The sequence below is a fragment of the Cyanistes caeruleus genome, chromosome 4 (genome assembly GCF_971803275.1).
Source record: "Cyanistes caeruleus chromosome 4, bCyaCae1.hap1.1, whole genome shotgun sequence".
NCBI lineage: Eukaryota > Metazoa > Chordata > Aves > Passeriformes > Paridae > Cyanistes > Cyanistes caeruleus.
Window position 1 is genome coordinate 55,620,943 of NC_141704.1, and position 22,469 is coordinate 55,643,411.

General features: G+C 42.8%; 1 protein-coding gene across 6 annotated transcripts in view; it reads right to left on the minus strand.

The window, feature by feature from the left end:
- Nucleotides 1-22,469, minus strand: part of DENND5B (DENN domain containing 5B) — a 103,396-nt gene that overhangs the window by 65,829 nt on the left and 15,098 nt on the right. The window contains exon 1 of one of the 6 annotated variants that reach the window (XM_086884823.1): nt 5,271-5,439. The exons of the other annotated variants lie outside the window; for them this stretch is intronic. Within the exon in view, the coding sequence (XP_086740949.1) occupies nt 5,271-5,361 (91 nt within the window). The 5' untranslated portion in view covers nt 5,362-5,439. Of the gene's footprint in view, nt 1-5,270; nt 5,440-22,469 lie in introns of those variants that run through there. 6 annotated transcript variants of the gene reach the window in all.

Genomic DNA, 22,469 nt, shown 5'->3' on the forward strand with positions numbered 1-22,469 from the left:
AGAGAGCCAGTGGGACTCTGAAAGAGGAGAGATGCAAAGGAAGGAGAGTAAGAAACTAAAGTCCACTTTCAACCAAAGTGCATGTCTTACCTATTATTCAGTGTCCTGTTAGTGGAGATGAAAGCAGCAGAGAACAGAGATCTAAATAAACCTGAAATTACTTGGCATTTAAGCAAATGTTTCCTCTTCACCACTAATCCACTAATCTTTTGGTGCCTGGATCCCAGGTTGATTGGCATGCTAAAAATACATAGGTAGAAGGCACGTAATTGCTGCTCTAATTTTTACATAAGCATGAGCTGTCACCAACTGCAGATCTACTTGAAAACCAGGGCTTTTAGAGCCACCTCAAACAGACACCAGAACCCTCCTGGCCACTGCACACAACTCCTGTTATTTCTACATGACATATGTTATAGTATTTTACACCTTCTGTTGGCATAAAGTGGAATTTTATGGAGTTAAATAAAATGCTTCACCTAATGAGGCAAACCATACCACGCTGTTTTGGAGCCTCGGTAGCTGTAACAACATTTCACATTAGAAACGGAGCATTTCACACTGAGCAGATCGAGGCTGGATTAGGAACAGACCATAGCTGAACACACTTTAGTACCTCTGGTCTCTGTGAGTGTACAAACATCTGGAAGGTCTAATAAATGCAGGGACATATATATGCAAGAGGAGAGAGAATTAACACAATGTACAGGTGTAGCAACACAACTGAAAACAGTGGTGTCTTGGTGTGACAATGTAGGACAGCTAAATCATCCTCTTGTGAAAGAACAAGAGCATTGTCATTTTGCTTGGGAAAAGTTGTCATTCCTTCCAACTAGGGCAGAAGAGAGTAATTTTGGGTGCTTAAGGGTGGGTTTTGATAGTCCCCACTCAACATTCCCTATAAAACATAAGCCCACCAACTCAAGATCATCATTCTGTGTAAGAAAGAGTACACATGCAGTGTATTATTCAAAGCTATACACATGTGCACACTCCCTCTCCCACAATGAGAGGGGACTGTCAGGAACACTCTGCTCCAGGATAAAAGCTGCCCCCTGCACCTGGGGCTCTTCCACAAAATGGCCTGAGCAACAATAGGGACACTTCTCAAACCTGGACACCAGCTGGCTCCTAATTCCCCACAGCGATGCAGCAGCATCAGGAATCCCTGCATTGCTCCTGTGGGATTCAAATTCCCATCTCCAATCAGGCAGGATACACACATGTCAGATTAAAGAGACACAGGCATTTGCATACCTCTTCTGGGTTTGACAGGTTTGTGGTGATTTATTCTGCAACCTGCAGAATACAACAGGAGCATCCCTGATGGATGCATCCCCAATGCAAAGGTTAACAGGTCTGTGTGCATTGCATTAAATATTTACATTAAAGAAGCCTTTTATATATATATATTTAAATTGGAAGCACACACAAGAAGAAAGACCCTAACTAAAAAGTATTTGTGACAACAAATGATACAGATCTCAGCAGTTACACAGACACTAGCAATAAGCTAAGCAGGGGATACTTTAGCAAAAGTATTACTGGATATTTGCTAAAATAAACGCTGTAGTTTTATTATCAGGATGAAAAAATACTTTCTTGTTGAGGACTGTAAGATGATTTTCACTAATATTAGATTACCAGAGACTATAATGAATATTTTAAGGGCTTCACATGTATACAGGCCACCAGTCCAACGGGGCTGCTCTCCAAGTGGTCACAAGACCAAGCAGTGCATGTGGGGAACAGAATTCCCCTTTGAAATCAAAACCACTATGCATGCATGAGATTAAAGGAATCTGAGCACTCACACACATCCTACAGCTGCAAATTCAAGGGTCATGAAAGAATTTAAAAACATTCAAACTTCTAGCTAAACTTATTTATGAGCCAAAACAACAAAGCTTCCAAAGCATGCTTCTTTTGCCTCTGAAATAGGCTGCTTGCTAAAGTAGGACTTCACCCCAGGCTTTGAATTCAGCAAGGTTTATTCTCTGTTTATACAGATATGACAGCCTGAATGTGACTTTTTTTAATGCAGAAATATGAAACTTCAACCTGAATCTGTATTTTGTAGCAGCAGAGTATCCATTTATAAACAGCCTGAGGAACTGTGGGTTCTGGTGGTGCTTCTGGTTAACCCCTTCCCAAATTATTGCTTCCCTAAAGAAAAATTCTTCTGCCACTCATCCCAGAGATCTAAACTATTTGGTGTGTTTATCCAGAGATTTTCCTCACCTTTGCTGCTTCCTTTCTTACACTGGTGCTTCCCAACAGAGCTGCTTTAAGCTGCAAGTTAAGCTGTTTCACTCAGGTCAGGAACACTTTGATTTTACAGTGAAGGGGGAAGGTGTAACAATCCTGCACTAAAGGCACTAATCCATATCACCTTCCCACCCCTCCACTGCTTTCTCCCTGCCTGAAGAGTTGATGGATTTTGATGCAGCCCACAGAAGGAGATCTTGAACAGGTGAGTTAATGGCAGCAAAACCTGAGCCCCACACAGGTACAGCTCCCTCTCCAGGTTAGATCAAATACCATTGACTTACCCAAATGATAACACACAGACTCACATGGCCTCACATTAGTCATCCAGGTGGACTCTCTGACAGAGGTTTGTACTTTCTGAGACAAACAACAACAGTGCTCCATCTCCCTGAACTGTCAGGGTATGTCAAAGAAGCCACAAAATCAATATCATCAATTATCTAAAATACCTGATGTTTCCTAAGTCCTTCTTTTCTGCTTTGAAAAGGCATTTTATTGAAACCTTGTGTTAACCTGTAGAAGCAAAAGCACTGACTTCTATTCTGACCCAAAGTCAGTTTTTCCCTTTCCCTGATCTTTATTTTATTTAATATTTTGGAAATTGTGCTCCTTAGGAAAGATCATAGTTCAGTAAGGAAACTACAGTAGTGTGTATTCCAAACAAAAAGTAACACAAAGCTTTGCAAAGATCCTCAACAGAAAGCAAAACTCCGAAGTCAGATTGTGAACTTGGAAGTTGCTGCACCTCCAGACATTTCAAGCCCAAGCTGTTCCTTTCTTCAAATCCCTGGGCTATGCAAGCTGGGCACATACAAAACTTGAAACCACACGTGGTCCTTGAGATGGAGAAAGGAGCTGCACCAGCTCAAGTTTACTGTGAGGGTGGTGAGACACTGGCACAGGCTGCCCAGAGAAGCTGTGTCTGCCCCATCCCTGGAAGTGTTCAAGGCCAGGTCGGATGGAGCTCTGACCTACCTGGTCTAGTGGTAGGTGTCCCTGGCCATGGCAAGGGGTTGGAATTAGATGATCTTTAAGATCCCTTCCAAACCATTCTACCATTCTGTGAATTTTCCTGAAGGGCCCTTCTACTTGAAGAATTAATTCCCTGACAAGAAGAACAGCTCTGCACTTCTCACAGGATGCCCTGAGGCAGAAGAGGCAGAAAGCACAACACTGAAATCTGGAGATGAGGGGAGCTCTGGGCATAATGATCAATCAGGAGTGTCAGTAAGCAAGCAGGACCTCTGACCTCAGCACTGGCCATCACAGGAAGCATCAAATCCCTTCCACATTTGTCAGAGACACAGGATATGTTCAAACAGATTTGCAGAGTCTTGCCACTCTCTCCTGAAACCCAGTTTGTCATCACCAAGGTAGGAGTGAAATTGTTCCAGCATCCCTTTAGCTGCCATCTGTGCTCCCACAGGGAGGGGGCCCAAACTTGTCAAATGCCCTGAATTAAAAAAAAACACAAAACACCTCTTCCATTAGAAATGGCAAGAGGTGGCAATTTCAGGATAACAGCCTGAAGCCACTGGCCATCAGCAGAGCACACTGCCTATAATTAAGCATGAAAAATAGGACCCTGCAGAATCCAAGCATAACAACTGCATTGGGGAAAGCAATTTTTGAATATCCACAGAGAGACTCTGAAACTCAAAGTTTTAAGTTGCTTAGGAAAAATACCAAAATACCACTCTTGAAGGACAGAAGATAAAAGGGGCTTTGGGTTACAGCAGATCCAGTTTCTGTTACTGGCCCTCAAAACAGCCCAGCCCTCTTGCAAGTCAGGACATTCTCAGCCAGGACTAGCAAAAACAAACAAACAAAAAACCAACCAAATAAACAAACCTCAAAAAACCCAAACAACACAACCAGAAGTAGAGGGGTTCATACATATTTTCCAACCATTTCAGTGACTATTTGAGGATGTGCATTGGAGGCTCCTCTCAAACCCCATCCAGTTCTGTTAGTACCCAGCTGCATGGCAGGCTTTCAGAAAATTTGTGGTCTTTTTTATTTAGTTGGGGGTTTTTTTTAACCTTTTACTCCCACTTAAGAGTATGGCCCAAACCATTTCACCTTCCTCTAGGAAAATGGTGCTCCAGAAGGCACTGCTGGTAGCTAACACTCCTCTGCCTAATGAATAATCTCACACCCAGTAAACATTCCAGGCCATCAGACACTGCCAAGGGAGACCATATCACATGTCAATAAACACAAGGCAAGCTTGGGCCTTTGGTCCTTTTTTCTTCACCAAGACCTGAAGGAGTTTTCTAGTGATGAAAGCATTCAGAAAAAGCTGCTCTGTTCCTGTTCTCAGTTCACTCCTCTCAGACAGGTTTGACACGGAAGATTTTTCCCTAAGAAGGAGGATTTCTTACGTTGCTAGCTTATAATTAATTGGGGCACCCCAGACCAGAAGGTCTGCTTGCTCCCCCTAAATGAGCTACCAAAACAACAAAAACACGCTTAGCATGTGGCAGGGATGTGGTTCAAGAGTTCATTTGAGCTTAGCTTTGTACAAGAAAACAGTTTTGACATATGAATTTAGGCAGACTCATATTTAGCAGAGGTTTAGGAGGCCTAGAAGGCATTCAGAGCATGGCTGCGCCTGCTGTGGATAACACACAAACCCATTTCAGGTTGTTCCCAGGGAACTCTCATAGCTGCAGTCAGAGAAGGGATAACTAATGCTGAGCACATACAGAAACAGATAGAGCCCTGACAGAATCACAGAGGAAGCTGAAGTATTTCAGCTATAGAATAATCTAAAATATGTACCTGTAAAAGCAGAGGGATGAGGATTGAGTGGATCAGAATAACCAGGTCAGAAAGGACCTCTGGAGGTTATCTGGTCCACGCCCCTTTTTAAAGCAGGGCTGACTTCAAAGTGCTCAGGAGCAAGATAAAAATAATTTTTGAGATGAAAAAACTGCAAGGACAACTCAATAGCTGTAAGGAGGGGAGAGCAAAATTAGACATCAATATTTCAGCACCTTTGGAGCAAACAGTGTAAGGCAGGTTCTCTGACTTAATGCTGACAGTGCAAACCAGGAGGCACTTGTAAACCTGCAAGGGAAATGCCATGCATGAAAACAGAGTCTGTGAGGCACTTGAGCTATGAATCAGCCCTTGCCAAGCCTCTGGTCTTCTCTTAAAAATATTTCCACCTCCTAGTCTTCGTGTTGTTCAGTACTAACACATCCATTATGGTGTAACACAACAATAGCAGCAGCATCACTAACATCCTCTCTTGGCTGGAGACCACACACTGAACTCATTTCATTGTCTGCCTCCTTGCCTCTCCAGGAGGGGAAAGCCCTGCACGGTCAAAGGCATCATTTGTATCTCCTGGATATCACAGCTCCATGGACACTGCACCTCCTCCTGGCTTTTTTATCTGTGGTCACATACAGTAAATCATGCTGATTTTTCCCTGGGAAGCCACTTTTTTTGGCAGTCCGCAGCTTGTTGTGAAACCCCAAGAAAAATACTCTGCACAGATTCAGTGGCTTTCCTAGCACAGCTGCATCCCAAGCAGGACTTAGGCTAATCCCTCCCAAACAGCCCTGTTGCTCTTGCCTTGCCACAGAGCAGCCTGCTGCAGCCCCTCTGACATTGGTTTAATGCTGATTAGTCCCGACACAATTCTGGTTCAGGCTTCCTGCCAGGCGAGGGAATGAACAAAATTGGTTTGTGCACAGACCAGACGACAGCTGCAGTCACTCCAGCTCAAATCTGTTGAATAAGGACCCTTTTCTTGTTTACCAAGATGAGACTAAATTAGCCCAGCATGAGACAGAAGGACAGAGCAAATCCTAAAAGCCAGTGATGCCAACCTGGCTCTGAAGGTGTGAGATGAAACTTGGTCGGTCCCATCACTTTGCTTCAAGGAAGTCACAGGGGAAGAGTACGCTTTGTGTTAAGCAAACCCCCCACCCAGGAAGAGCTGGAGTTTTAAAAAGAAAGTATTTTGTGGGTAAGATTACAAACAGAACGTCCCCAGATTTTTTTCCAAGCCAGAGAGACAGTCGGTGCATGCTCTCTTGGAGCATGTTTTTCCTCATCTCTTTTTCCTCCAGCCCTAAGAGAAAAGCCTCCAGCCTTCATAAACCCCGCTATCCTCACACTGCCCTTGTTTCTAAAATGCAGAGTGGTATCCTGTTAGGAAGGTTTCCTGCTCAGGAGTGATCTACTGATGTGATCTGGAGTATCACCTGTTTGCAGAACTACATACACATCTCCTGACATGAATTAAAGAATCCAAAATCTTTTCGGAGGCAGCATGTGCACAGAGGCAAAAGCTGCATGTGAACTGCCTGCACAAACTTATTGTCAGCAAGGCTGGTATTACTCAGGCTTTTAAAAAATTGATTAAATGGAAAAGTAACACTGCTGAGCTTTCTGGTCTTCGAGAAGTCTTTAAACCCATATCCAAAACTGGACACAGCACCATAGGATTTTCCTTCTATATTTAAGAAAAGCCTGGCTTTTGGCACTTGCAGGGTTGGCTGCTCACTGATTGGGGGTTTATGGACTGGTTAAGCAACTCCTCCTTTGGCCTGGGCACCTCAGCTCTGCATGATGCTCCTTGCCATCACATTTCCTCCCTCAGCCACCAGAAACAAGGCTCCTGCCCATGTCAGCTACAGCTGAGGCACCCCTCTCCCTGGTTTCCAGTCCCTGCGTAACCTGACCCAGCAAGCAAAAAAGCATCAAGTGTTTTACAAACATTCTCACAAAATGCAGCCACAGCTTTGTGATGGTTTTGGCTGGGGTAGAGTTAATTTTCCTCACAGTAGTGAGCTATGGCTTGGATCTGCCTTCCCAAGTCACCGTTACGTGTGCTGGAGCCCTGCTGTCCTGGGCATGGCTGAACACCTGCCTGCCCGTGGGAAGCAGCCAATGAATTCTTCTTTTTTGGCTTTGCTTGCACAGGCTGCTTTTAGTTTACCCATTAAACTGCCTATCTCAACCCTCATTTTCTCATTTCTACTCTTCCAATTCTCTCCCCTGTCCCACCAGGGGAAAGTGAGCGAGCAGCTGTGTGGGGCTGAGTTGCTGGCTGGGGCTAAAGCATGACAAACTTCTTTTGAAAGGGCTGCTGTAACACCGAATAAGAGGTAGAACACATGCCTTCAGGCATGAAAAATGTGTTCAATATTTTGCTTGCTGGAGTGAGGAGAGATTGCATCTGAATTTCTCTCTCTTGCTTCCCAAAAGAGACGATATCAACAAAAAATGGCTTGCTGCGCAGCAGAAGAAATGCACTATTAGTACATTGAAAGAAGACATGCAAGAAGATTTCCAGCCATTAACCAACTATAGTCAGTCCATGGATATATTTGGGGTCTGCTCCCTGCCCAGCTTCACATGGACTGGGATCCTCCTAACCTGCCCTCATTTAACAGAAGGCTCTGTGTGGTATGTCTCAAGTGGTGTGTCTAGCCATCAAAGGAGATCCCAGCAACTAAAGGCATTTAAAGAATGATATTCCTCATTTTAGGTTTACTTCCTATGTCACCTACAACTCCAAAAAAGCAATACACAATCTTTTCTTAAAAAAAAAAACAACAAACAAAACAACACAAAATAACAAGAAATGTGGTGGAGACCAAAGGAACTTTGCATTTAAAGCCATCTGGGGAGCTGTGCAGAACGACCTGGCCATGCAGAAAGCAGCCTCAGATGACAATCTAAATACCTTTCTTTCCTTGTCAGCTGATCAATAGCTTTTGCACAGAGGGAAAAGCAAAAGCCAGTCTCACTGACAACACTGAAAAGAAAAAAAGAGGAAACTTTCTTAAAAGACAAAAATGGACATAGAAGGGGAGGGGAGGTACAAAGCGAACTTTCATAAGTCTATTATTGACAAGACAGAAGCGTTACTAATTTTAAATTCAGCATTTATTCATGCAGTTAACGACTTCAGTCTTTCTGAAGTTCCCTATTTTACCTCCAAGACTTGCTGTGTCTGCATAACTGTATCAAAGACTGAAGAAGATTTTGAGCATCTGAAGATGAGCACCAATAAACCACCAGTTTCTGGAGCAGTAGTTTCACTTCCCTGAAAGCAGCAGACAGGGCAGAAAGGTCCCTAAGCAGTCAGCAACCGTCAATTAACAGTTCAGTAAATTTACCATGGCAGAGTTATTTACTGCACTGCTGCTGGGAAGTCACTTCTGCTAAAACATTATTATAGATGAAGCTTAGCAGAAATCTCAGATCCAGCACAGGACAAGCAGTGCATTCATCGACCCACCATCCCTCAGAGAACAGGCACTTGAGTGAGTTTGTGGTAATCCCTTTGCTACACTATTCCCTGTGACCAAGTTGCACACATTACCTTTAAATGGAGCATCACCTTGAGTGACTGATTAGAGCCTTTGCTGGTCTTGAGTGAAACCTCAAAGCATGCAAGGTGCATTGATTGCTGCTACACCTTACACAGGTTTAGAAGATTTGATATGGAAAAGTCCAGTGATTTGCCATCAGCCTCTTTGGACATAAGGCTTAGCTAGGTACCAGAGCAGCACACAACTGGCTGGTTCTTGGGGACATGGGTTAGAGGGATACAAGGATCTCCAAAGCAGGGAGAACAGTCAGCTGTTTGGCTAAGCAGAAGGTGTCCAAGAGAGCTCAGCTCTGGTTTTCCTTTCAACCCTATTCACCTGCTTTTCTCGACTTTGCAACTGTATTGTCTGCATTTCAACCTCGTGATTTATTTAACATAACAAATTTAAAACAAAATGTCTTTTCTGTTGACCTCGAGCTGTTTCCCATTAGAAAAGGTTTCAGGTCAAGCGCTGGACATAAGATACTGTCTTTCTTTGGGGTGCCTATCCCAGAAATGACAGCACCAGAGCACCATCACTACATGAAACCCTCTATCCTCTGGATATTAGTGAGAAAGCAGCACAGCCCTGAGGTGGCTGTCCCCAGGCTGTGCAAGGACACAGCCAGGCTGGCTCCCTGGCAGGGGAGGGGGTGAGAGAACCCCAACCCTGGTGCCAGAGCCAAGCAGCTGACTCAGAGAGCAGAGTCCACAACCAAAATCAATTAATGCATCACAAAGCTTGACTGACAGATAGCTGTATATTGCTACAGTCTGTTGCTTTGCTGCATTCCCTCCCAATACCCCAACAGCTTGTTGCTGGTCCTAGCCCCACGGCCACAGGTGTTCCTGACACATTTCCATCGATACAAAAGCATGGATTGCCTCAGTGGGCACCACATGATACGGCTTGAAATCATTCAGAAAAGGAAGCGGAGCCCCAGTTCCCAATTTGTAGTCCTGCTGCTTTTCCTTCAGTCCCTCCTAAACAATCTCCATATTTCTTTACTCACACATGACCCGAGTCAAAAACAGCATTAAAGAGAACAGGAAAGCTTGCGCTATGTGATTATAATCAGATTTTTTTGTTCCTTGTTTGCTATGATCTTTTGTCCACTCTTTACAATAATGTAAAAAGCAAGACAAACTCAAACAAAAGGTGTCCAGAGAGAAGCTGGAATAAATATTGTTCTGGTTTAATGTGTCCTCAACTGCTATTTATATGAATGTCATATTACCCTGGGTTTTCTGCAATGCAAAAGCTGACTTGGCCTGCCCGCATGCCACAGGCTTGGGGGTGTTTTCACAAGGGCAAAGCTTTTGAAAAGAAGGTGAAACTGGGGAGACCACTCTGCCCAAAGATGGGTGCAGGGTGGGAATAAGAGAGGGAGGAGGATACCATAGCTCCCACCAGCAGTGCCGTGTGCGCCTTCCCCCAGGAGATGCGACACAAGGGAAACCCCACAAAATGCCCCAGCTGCGAGGAAATGCTTGTGCTCGTTCTCAGATGGCAAAAATCAATCATGCACAAGGCAAATCCACAGGAGACCTAGGTTCCATTTGTTCCAGCTCTCAAGGAACTGATGGTTGTTTGCTTTAAATATGTATTATTTCCACACAATAGCAGTTAACATACCATTTATTACTCCCAGCATCTGATGGGAAGGCGTACATGGATGCTGGCTCACTGCTCCCATGCAAGTCACCTACCAATAACACAGGATCTGTCTCTTAGAACCACACACAAAGAGTGCTTTGCAATTTAAGGTAAAGGGGGAAAATGTAAACCCTCTTGCAAGCAGAACAAAAACCTGCTTCCAGGGGGTGTGTCTCCATAATCTTCTGGCTGTTTTCCAACACTACCAGTCATTAATCCTCAAAAAGATATGCTTCCACTAGAAAAGAAAATACTGCACAGAAAATGAAGTTGGAAATTACAAACTTGCAATAATGACAGCAACTGCTACTAGATTTTTTTTTTTTCTGCCCTTCTGGCTCCTATTTAGCAGGTTTCTGTTTCAGTGTAACCATAGGAACAGCAGTGAAGAGCCTCACTTGAAAGCCTTCACTTCAGCAGCTAGGTTAAGTTATGGGGCTGCAGTGGGCTTGAATATTAAAAACATTGAAACAGCTGTAAAAAAAGCTCAATTTCTATTGCAGGAGACAGGCATCTGTGTCATAAACAGATGCAGTGCCCCACCAATAAACAGAACAAACCAACCCTGCTGATGGAGGTTACTAAAAATCAGGCTCAATAAACAGGTTAAGAATACAAATCATTAATTAACACACTAAACTGACACCATATGTTTCCTGTAGCTGTTTTTTTATGTAACAGACCTTAGTAAGACAACTGGATGAACAATGACAGTCCGCAGTAACATGACAACTTCACTGCAATATTCACCCAAATATTTGAATTTAATATTCTAAATTTTACTTACTCTTTCAAAGTAAAAAATGACACAGTTCTGGCACATCATCTTTCCTTTGGTAAACATGAAAAAACACAAGTCAGCTATCTAAAAAGAAAGCCACAGGAACCATGCCAGTCAAATGCATAGCCTAAGGACATAGGGATGTTAAATGGAACACAAATACGGGAACACAGGTGAAATAAATAAATTATGAACCAAAAAGGTCTTCCTTGGTGCCTGATATCTATGCACTTACACCTTTTTCCTAAAGAACTTTAGATAGCCACTACCCTGAAGCATCTGTTACTTTTCACACATTAGCAGTAAGACTCATCTGAAAACAGAGTTGGAAACGCATTCAATTATTCAGCAACAGCTGTTTAAAACACTGTATCACAATAAACAAGTGAACAAAAAACCAGATGGGAACATGTTCATGTTGTATTCACTACAAGGGACAGGTCTGTACATTATGTGAAAGCATAATGTCCATTTTCCATAGATTAGTGAATATAATAACTTATAAATTATTATGTCCATATCTAAAAAAGTAACTAATCTTTTGGTACTTATCTGTTTAATCTGCTGCCTCAATTCAGAAAGAGTATTGACATTTTTCAAGCAGTTACAAAAATTACAGGATCTCTGCAAGACCACATGAGAGACGAAGCAGAATATAAAATATATGTAGATGGTTACTGAAGCTTCATTTGAAGCAACAGGATTTGCTGTTCTTAAAGTGGCTGAAATCTGCTTAATTTCTTATCCCTGCTCCTGCTCCACAGGCTCTGGCTGGAGAAGAGGCAAGAAGAGATGAATATTCTGTACTCAGGGCTGTCTTAGCATCTCTTGTCAAGTATTCAGCAAGGATCAGACAGATGATTTTTCTTATAACTTTATTAATTACCATTTCACTGGCCCATTTACAATTTTCTGTCTATTGCTGCTGCTCAAACACACTCTTCAGTCTATCTTACAGTTTAGCAAATGCTGAGACTTTGTTCCCACAGGCCACTCTCTGCTTTGCTTGTAGCAATCAAATTTTCAGGAGTGTTCAGGATCCCATGGATCCCTCCAAAAGTACAGCTGATGTGGTAAATGATGTGGAAAACTTCCAGTATTTTTACAGTCTCTTGTATAATACTGGACATCTCTTATGAGAACTTAAGAACTATGACTTTTGTAGCATTAGAGAAACCAAATAAAACATAGGCTTATGTCACTGGGAGCTCTTCACATGGAACCCAGAGCCAGCAGCCTTTACTGGCTGGACTGCTGTCAGAAGACTCCAGGTGTTCTATCAAGAAGGTTTGTGCTGGCTATAAATAGGAATAGGCACCACAAGCTGTGCTTGTAGCTCATTTTGGCTTTATTTTAAGAGAGAAATCAAAGTTTTCTATTTCCTGTGTCCTTACTCTGAACACCTGTAAAGCTGAGTCAATTCACTTAGTTACAAGTGCCATAAAAAGATCTCAGAACCCTGCTCCAGGTTTTCTTTTTTTTTTTTTATTAACAAGTCTCACTGTTATTGCAAAGCCCTGTCCCTGCTTTGTTTACAGGTGGTAAATTATGCTATGTTCAGATCCACAGATAAAATTTTCATGTTAAACACCTGAACATTAATCACAATATTAAAATCTCCACAAGCTCCAGTGGGTTCCATGGGAGAATGTGATGCCTCAGAGGTGTTTTCAGCCTCTTCTGTTAAAAAGACACCTGCAGGATGGGGAGGATATGAAGAAAAGAAAGAAAGAAACACCAGCTTTAAACAGTTCAGGGAAATTGTCCCTGGCTTCATACACAAAAAAACCCTTTAAATTTCTCAAGCATGTAAATTTTATTTAAAGGAAAAAGGATTTCAGTGAGCACTGGTTCAAAAAATGGAAACAAAAGGCAGACACACTGTCTAGAACTTGAGACCCCAAACTTGCAAAAGAAAACTGCTAGGACACATAAGAAAGGAAGGTGAGTAAGAAATAAGTGAAAACCAACCTGAAATGTGGAATGATGAAAAATACTTAGTTACCTCTTTTTGAAAGAAAGTTCCCATAGCTACCTTACAAAAAGCTGGCTTAGGAAGGAGTAATTGTGAGGTTTTCCAAATGTATATCCAGCAACTCTCTCTCAGGAAGATACTGCTCATTTCTGGCCTCCCTCCCACTGCCCCGCATACTGCAGGGCAGTCCAGTCATATGCTGTAATTGGGAATAATTGCTTTTATAATTTATACCAAGGCAACTGCTACAGTGAGAGAAACCTGCACCTGAAGAGCCTGAGGCTCTGCACTGCTTTAGAACAGCCATCCCTGTGACAAGCTAGGGACATTTTCTTGTTCTATAAAAAGTTTATTCATTATTGAGTAATTGCTGCAACCAAGAACAAAACATCCTCTTGGAGATGTATGAACAGTGCTTGAGTTCCCTGTATGGATCACCCAGCTGCAAATGGGGTGCTCCAAAGCATTGCCAAGACGATCACCACTCACAGGCCTTCATCAGGGATTAAGGAGTGCTTCAAACCATGCTATGCCTTTGACAGCACTTTAGTAAAGGAAAACCATCATGCCTGGCTAAGCCACAAAGCTTGTAAAACGGCCACAGACAAGACATGTATGGGGACTGTATCTCCACAGTCCCCTGGTGACACCACTCATCTCACTGGGATGAGCTCAACATTGCCAGGTGAAATACCTGCCCCAATCCTCAGCTGGATAAAAATGGGACAAATCCTGGGAGTGTAGACAGGGACTTCAATCTCATGTTGAACCTCTAACTGCATTGCACAGTTAAGGTTTCTCTTGAGCTCTGCAGCTTTCCTTAGGTCACACAGATTTATGGGCCCATTAAGAAGGTGATGAACAATTGTTTTTACTTCCTGGGGGCAAGCTCCTTTTTTGATATGAACCCTGTGAATTAAATCCACACATGTTGCTGTAACTGGCACTGCTGATGTCACACTTTACTTTCTGATGCTTCCTCCCTACTGTTCAGAAGAGAAAGGGCAGGGGAAATCCTGTTCACATGTATATTTCAGGATGATCTTTGCCTGCTTGAACTCACACACTGACACATCAAATTCTAACACTTTAATGCGGTGGCTCAGCCGTGTTTGTTGTAATTAAAGTTTAACAAGTTTTTAAAGCAAGATTTTAAGTTCTACTTTAATATTTCACAACGTGCTCCATTACCTTGTGCTGTGCCCTACCAAATACTTTGTACAACCTGCAAAAGCCTTGTATTCATCCAAAGACTGCAGTTCTCCAAGACACAGCAAAGCAGTGACCTGTCTCCTGCCCTTAGGAGAAGGCACTCCTTCACACAGCCCTTTAGAGCCCCTACTGGCCTTACATTACAACCAAAAGGTTTGTCCTTGTAAACTGAAGCCTTGGAAAACAAACTATCTGACATTGAAAAGACACATCAACTTACGTTTTACACCCTAAGGATATTTAATCTTTTAATCAGTGATGCCTGGGCCAGGAGCTGCTACTCAGAAATGATATACAGCATCCAGACCCAGCCATGCCTTGTGCTCATACAACTTCCAAAGAGATTTCCCACCCACCTTCTTTTCCTCCACAAGAAACTTGCTGTAGGCAACCATCACAGAGAGTGAGACCTTAAACTTTCCATAAATAGCTAAATTAATTCATATTCCCTTTGTGAGTAGAGTTTTGGCATGAGGATTTCCTCTTGCTCAATCTCACAGATACTGCACACCAATTCTGATGTGTTTTAGTATCACTACTCCTCTTGAGGAGCAGCTCAGGAATACTGCCTAGAAAGCAGAAGGGAAGGGCACAGAAGAGCACACAGGCTGAGAGCAGGACTCTGGAGGGGAGCCCTGCCAAACCTTGGTCAACCTGTGCCACTCTTCCCAGGTGCTTAGAGGTGAAGATCTGCTGAACCCTCAGCCAACCACTACACAAAACCTCCAATTAAAATGAGACCTAGAGGCTTTTTTTTGCTCCTCCGAGAAGGATTCTGAGGAGCCTATAAGGAACTCTCTATAAGTAAACCCAAACTGGAGTTCTCAAAACATCCACATGCATACTTCATTGGCAGACCTGCAAAAAAACACTGACAAAAACGAAGCTTTGCCAATACCAAGTCACTTCCTGTAAAACACTGAGACTCTCTGGTGAGAAAAGCTGCGTAACAAATGAACTGGATAAAATTAATACATCAAAAATCAACGTATTGATGGAATCATTTGGAAATGAATTAAATCCATACTGATGAGTCCATTACTTTGTTTCAGCCGGTTTTGTGGAAGAGGGCAGTTTTGATTAACGCAATGATTGCACTGAACTTCAGTCTGCTTAGTATTTTATTTCTTCATAATCTTGCCTCTGTTGGAAGGACCATGGCTTGTTAAGCATGAGTAATCATGCACTGAGAGACTGCTGAACCACTTGAGACAGGTTTCCAAGAGGGCAAGACCAACTCCCTTTTGGGGCAATGCACACACTGCTGCTGCAGTTTGTTAAACTATTGAAGAGGTCCAGCATCTTCCTGAGCTGGAACACTTTTCTAATATTTATTTCATATAATTAATTTAATATAATTAATTTAATATTGTGTAAAAGAGCAGTAAGCATATTCTTAAAAAATGCCAAATCTGCCTGCCTTGGGAGTCTTCAGAAAGTCAATCTGGCAGCCTCATGGAAGCAACCCAAATAACTACATTCTCCTCTCTCTCGTTTCTAAAAATATCATCATAAGCTCTGTTGTTTCCCTCCCCCTCTAAACTGACTAAACCACTTTCTAAAATATGGTTACAAGTTGCAATAGAGAGATGATACAGTGATGGGGATAAATCCCATCCATCAAACAAACTGAACAAAGTTATACAGCCATCAGCTGAATTATTTCACATGCTGGGGATGATCCCGAAGAGAAGAACTCTGAGTGCACAGCAAAGGACAGCAAAACAAAACCTCGCTTTGGTATCAGTAGAGAACACAAAGCCACTGCCCAGTCTGCCTTCACAGCATATTGAGCTCAGCAGAAGGATGCACGTGCACACACACACACACACACTACTATTCCAGTATGGAAATCAACCTTTCCAAAGGGTCACCATGAAGATGTGTTCCCTGCAGGGGAGTTATTCCATAACAGTGTCCATGAATCACACTTCACAGCTGCTAGACAAGATGGACAGTTCATCTGACCAGGACAGGAATTCCCACATAAAAGTTAACCACCATCAGGGGATAACAGAAAGCACTCTGAACAATCTCTGGAATTGGGCAGACTCTTTGGCAATCTACACAGACATTGATGCGCAGCACAGAACAGCATCCGTAGCTCAAGCTACTTAACACACACATGGAATTGCTTGAGTGAGACATCTTAGTTTTTAATTCAGCCTTCCAACAGAATTTAACCCAGTAATACAACATATGGCCATAACTGTGATAAGTTGTCTTGCATCAAATTGCTGTGTTTCAAAAAGGAACCCCCTTTTCTTCAGAGATGTAGCAAGGTAAAAGAGAAGGCAAGGGGAGTGGTAAGACCTCTCTCAGTTAAGTATTGTGAAGATGAATTTCACACAGAAAGTCTTTTCTGAAAGGTATCTGCTGTCAGAGCAAGCCCTTGGAAGCCTCTTCCACCACACCTCTCCCTGTAAAACAGGCTTAGATGGCCCAAGATAAACCCCTCCTTTTTGTTAATACTCTTTTGAAATTTTGAAAATTCTGTTGAAAATTGTTTTTGAAGGAAAGAATTTCTGACACCAGTGAATGGACATAAAGATTTTGAAAACTGTCAAAATCTGTTCCAAGCTCCCCCATGAGATTTTCAGCATGATAGTTTGGCTAAGTCTTTTAGTGCAGTTAAGTGCCACCAGACAGGACAGTCACAATCAAGTCACACATCTCCCTAGAACTTGTTATGAACAGTTTCAACTCTCCTGTTCCTGCAGCCAGTGTTTGTCAGTGCTGCAGTAACCATCACCACTGCCCCAAAATGGCCAACTCGATCCTTGCTCACTGCTCCAACAGCAGGACAGCTTCTGCAGCCTGTTTCAGAAGGCATCCATCACCTTGCAGAACGTTTTACTGAAGCTGGATGTAACTGAGCTCATGCTTCCATAGCTTTCTGAATAAGCTTGGGGAAATGACGCCACATTTGAGCCATATCACATGAAAATGTAAATCCTGTACCCACTTAAGAAATACTGTGATTTTGTCTGTCAGAGGTTTAACATTAGTTCCTCTTTTAGCACAAATATGCATATATATGTATGGGGTAATCCCTATGTCATGTGGACAGCCACAGCTGAAGCTGCACAGATAAATTTGGCCATAACAGAACCCCAATTTGACTAGCCTAGTTCTTTAAAGAGTAGAAGTAAACAACTCCTTGGGTAAGAAAATGATAGGTTGGATTCCATCTCAAACAGGGGACCCCATTCAATCCTGAACGCAGACATGGAACTGGCCAGTGCTGAGACTCCAAACATTTGGGTGTTCAAGTGTGGGAATTTTGCACCCCCTATAAAAGGGGATGTCTATCAATGAACTCTGGCTGTGTCACATGACTTTCAGTGTGTTCTGTCATGTGTCTGCCTCCAAAACTGTGACCCACTGTTATAGGTCAGCTATCTCAACAAATCCTCTTTGAACAGTCATCAAAAGCACTTCCCATTTATGTCTTTTTACTTCTTACCTCATAGATTTTGAAATACGGATTTTATATTCAGAGCCTTAAGAAAGTTAAGAACTCTATCCTGACTTTTCATGAACGGATACGAACACACACAGACGGACTGCTTTCTTGTTTCACATTTCCACAACTTTCTCTTAGTGAACTGAGGGGAAGAGTGAAGGAACAAGATGTCAAAATTGCTCCTGTTAGCATAATTGAAAACTTTGGAGGGATCTAGAGGATCACTCCTGGTGGAACATTAGGACCTGTGGAATAATGAGGGTCTTCAACAAGCATTAGAATTGGTTATTATCTAGCACAAAATAAATAAATAAATAACAAAAAAACAAACAAAGAAAATCAAATAAACCAAAAAAAAAAAACCAAAAAACCAAAGGTGCCACGGCACATTCTTCACCTGCAAAAGCCCTGGCACCAAATGAAGGGGGGTCCTTCATTCAGATCATTGACTGGACACCTTATGAAAAAGATTACTACAGTTCTTCGATCTGGTACAGAAAAAATGCACATCAGGCTTCCAGAATTCTTCTTGAAGCTGTCCCTGTTGGCCATTGAGGTCATTGTCTTTCATTTAGGACAGTCAGAAATATCCAGTGAATTACCATCTAGTGAGTGGAAAAGGGTCTCAGACAGCTCTGAGCCTGCAGAAACTCCCTTTTCTAACAGACCAGGTTACCTGGGGTTCTTCTGTGATAGGAAATAGTAACTTGATCTCCTCATGCATCTCTACACACACACAGAGTTCCCCACTGATCTGGAGAAAGAACAGGCACCATTGCCCTCAGCTTCCCAGGCACTGTGCATCTTTGCTTTGACTATCAGCATCCCTAACTCATCATTTCCGTTTGATAATCTTTCTTGCCTTATAAACTAAAAAATCTATCAGTTCTCTTACTGGTTCTGCTTATTTCTTAGGCTGTGGACTTCCTGTTCTCTACAAATTCCTGCAACTTAGCTTTTCCAAAGAGTAGTCTGTGTTCAGCTTTAATGTGCATTTTAACTTCAAGCTTTGTATCTGGGCTATTTTAGTGCAGTGCATCAAATAAAAGTGAAACTTACCTTAAATTAGAAAAATACTTCTGCTTATTGCCTTTTATTCTTCTCACACACACACACCCACCCAACTCTATTCAATGCACTTGAAAGTCATTTCCTCTGGGTCCAACAGAAGCACACGCTGTCGCCCTTAATCCAGGGCAGGAATCTCACACACCCACAGGGGCACACCCACGACCACAGATAAACTACATCACATCAGTCTTACTGCATTAAATGCCTCCTTTTTGTCAGGACATCGTAATAATCAGCATTTTGGATAGCACAAACAGAAAGCTCTCATTCCAGGACTGGGTAAACAAACCCGGCAGAGTCTGCCTGTTTTCTCAAGGAAGTGACACAGTCTTCTGTCTTGCTAGGTTGGTTGAAACTGGGCTTGCTTTTCAGAGGCATCTCAAATGTATTCAAATATTATATTCAAATATACCTGAAAAACTGAGGTCTCTGCCTTTTTTACCTTAAGAACTTTGAAGAATTGGCATTTACCCTGAACCATAGCAACATGCATTTGACAAGGTTATTAAAACAACCTTCCTGCTCAGGCTTGAGCCTGTGCCCTCCAATTTCCTTCTCCACCTCAATTTATCTTCCTCCAATTGAAATCACTGTTACAGCAGATGAGGTTTATCAAGTTTATCAAACAAAAACAGCAGCTCCTACATCCAAATGAACTCAAATGGAAGGCATTCATTTGCACACCACTTCTCTCCTTCCTGATTGAAGTAACAACTCATTTGGTGGGATGTTAGCTTCCCCAGTATCTCACTAGGCAGGCTACTCCTCACTGAACTGGTTCAGAACCATCCATCTGTATGTGCAAACGACTGCAGCTTTCATAGCCAATGCTTTCATTGCCTGTACAAATGACACATTTTTTTTCCAGGAGACTGCAAGAATAACAGAACATAAAGCTCCTCAGGACCTACAGTCAATGCCACATCAGGACTCAAATTTAGAATTTATGCTCCTCCACTATAACCCTTATGCTTCCAGACAAAAGTAATGCTCCTGTGTAATGGTATGTAAAAACTCCTGCTTTCATTTTGCAGCTCCCAACTAATCTGAGTTTTCTTCCTTCACAGAAGCTTGATCAGATCAGATGCATTCTCCAGAGCACAGCTTGTGCAGGCACCTGCCCGGAGGGCGTTGAGTGCGCACACAAACCTCTGCAGGGAAGAGAATCCCTGTGGAACACAATTCATTTTTGTGTGTTGGACACGTGCCAAATGTCCCAAATTGACTCAGAAGGAGGAAACGACCATCACCACCAGGTCAAGAAGGCATTTCACTGCTGACTTTCCAGTTCACACAGCATTTGCTCAGCGTTTTTCATCACTTCTCTGCAGCTCTGAATGCTGCTGACTAGCAAAGGCAGGGGTTGAAACTGCTCTGCCAGGGCTTGTTCCAGCTTGGCAAATTCAATTAAGTACAGCAGAAAAAGTTCTTCTCTGATTAGAGCCAAAGATTCTTTGGCTAAACTGAGTAAATCAACACTGCTGTTTCTACAAATGACAATCCCACTTTAATTTAAGGTGTAGAAAATACAAAGACTACACCAAAAAGATACTGAGGGTCATATACCTACCACTTCAATAAATTTGATAGCTCCAAAACTGCAGTATATACACATTGCCAAAAACCTGGAGTCCACAAATGGACCATAAAGAACATGCTGGATTCTCAAACTCAGTACTCATTTTAGATGCAATGATAACACAGCTACCTAAGAAGTACTTGATGCAAATTTTTCTTAAACAAAACCCTTTCAATTTTTATCTGATCCTCTTTAGCCAATGACTGCACTTCTGTGAAGCTTGTGTCACCCTGTATTTTCGTGAGAGTCTCAGCTTTGGAAATTTAAAATTAACTGCAAGCAAGTTATGGGCTTCCTCAAGCCTGTTTCCAAGGGTTCCATGTAGGTGTTAGGACTTGACACCACAGCACTGCTGCCACTACCTAAAAGGAGACAGAAGTTTTTCTGCTGCTTGAATGGAGTTTAGAGGTAGCTGGAAGGGCTCACTCCTGGGACATATATTTGATGATTGAGCCATCATCATGTCTCTAAAGAAAACCATCAGCATCAGCTATCCAAAGCTGTCTAGATTACATGGCCAGACCTGACGAGCCCTTTCTTGGCAAGCTATTTAAATTCAACAAAACATCCAGGTAGAGGACCTTGGAGTCTGAATAAGTAGAAGCAGCCTGTGTTTAGATTGCCCACTATGGATCAGCTCTCATCTTCATATAAGAGCTGTGTTCCCCTTCATTTAAATTAATCATATTGACCAGGAATGCCACTTTTCTGGGCCTCAGGTCTTTGTCAGTAGTGTTTTCCACCCTTCAGAGGAAAATCTGGCAGAGGGACAGGCTATCAACTCTTGCTGCAGAAAGCTCAGTACGGAACCAGGCCACCACATCAAAGACAGTCATTTTATTCCTTTAATTCCCTCAAAAAAAAAAAAAAAAAATCCTCTTTTCACTACTGCCTGCACAGTGCTGGCTCAGGCACAGTGCTGTGAGGAAAGCCAGGGCAGGGAACCAGTGCTACTTGCCAGCTGATGACTGTGTTTCCTTCTGCCCAGCCGGGCAGGGAAGCCAGCAAGCCCCCTGTCCCATGCTAGCCCCCAGCATCAAGACACTTGCCAGGGTTGGGAGCAAGTTTGGTGAACAGGTTAATTCCAGGAACTGCCAGAAACACAGCACAGTGAGAGCACCAGCCCCAGTACAGCCTGACAGCTTTCTGCCAGTGGCTGGCAAACACTGGTTTGCAGGAGAGTGACAAGATGCCAGGGATGTCTGCAGAGGCACACCTTGGGCTGCTGAGTTTGGGGGCCAAGGGAAGGTGCCAGTTTCCTTTGGCTGCCACCACAGTCTTAGCATTTATCAGCAGCGTATTAACTCATAACAACATGGCACTTGAAGCCCCATTTTCAGTGATGCTGCTATGCACCTGCACAGCTACAGCAGCCACACCAGTCACTCCCCTTAATAAAAAAGAAAAATGCACTGTCAGAGTGTTAGGAAGGACTGCACCAGGAGAGTAATGGGCTAAATAAATGGGAAGGACCCATTATAGTGCTGGAGGTCCTGTGCATCTCCAGCTGTAAACAAGAAAACTGCAGAGGCTTTACTTGTTACATTTGCTAAGTGCTGCAGCAGGATGCCTTCCTGCCCTCCAAACCTGCATTGTGCAGCTCTGCGCTTCCTCCAGTAGTTATACATAGAAACAATCCATTAGCAGTCAGGTTAACGCACAGCACATAAATAGACCATGTTTGTCAGCATGTCTAAGCCCTACAGGTCAGCTGGCCACTTTATTTAAGAGACTCTGCAGCAAACTCACTGCAGGAAAGCAGGAACTTTACTCTGGATTATAGGGGCATAATGCAATCAACTGTTTTTCTGGTTTTTTTAAGAGAGCACAAGACAAAACTTCAGCTCGAAAGAAAAAGCAAATGAAAGCTGAACATTATTTCCTCTCCAATCTGTGCCTTCTATGCTTATGCAGCAGAATAAAGGCAAATAACCTGAATGCAGCCAGATGTTGCATTTCAGAGTTTGGGTGGGGGATAAAGAGAAGAATAGAACCCACTCTAGGGATCAGTGCATGCCTTCTAAAACACAAACATTTTAGAAGACGTCAACACATCACAAATGTTATTTGGATGTTCGGCTTGCCCGAGGGAGGGCAAAAGGGAGGCCTGCTATTAATAA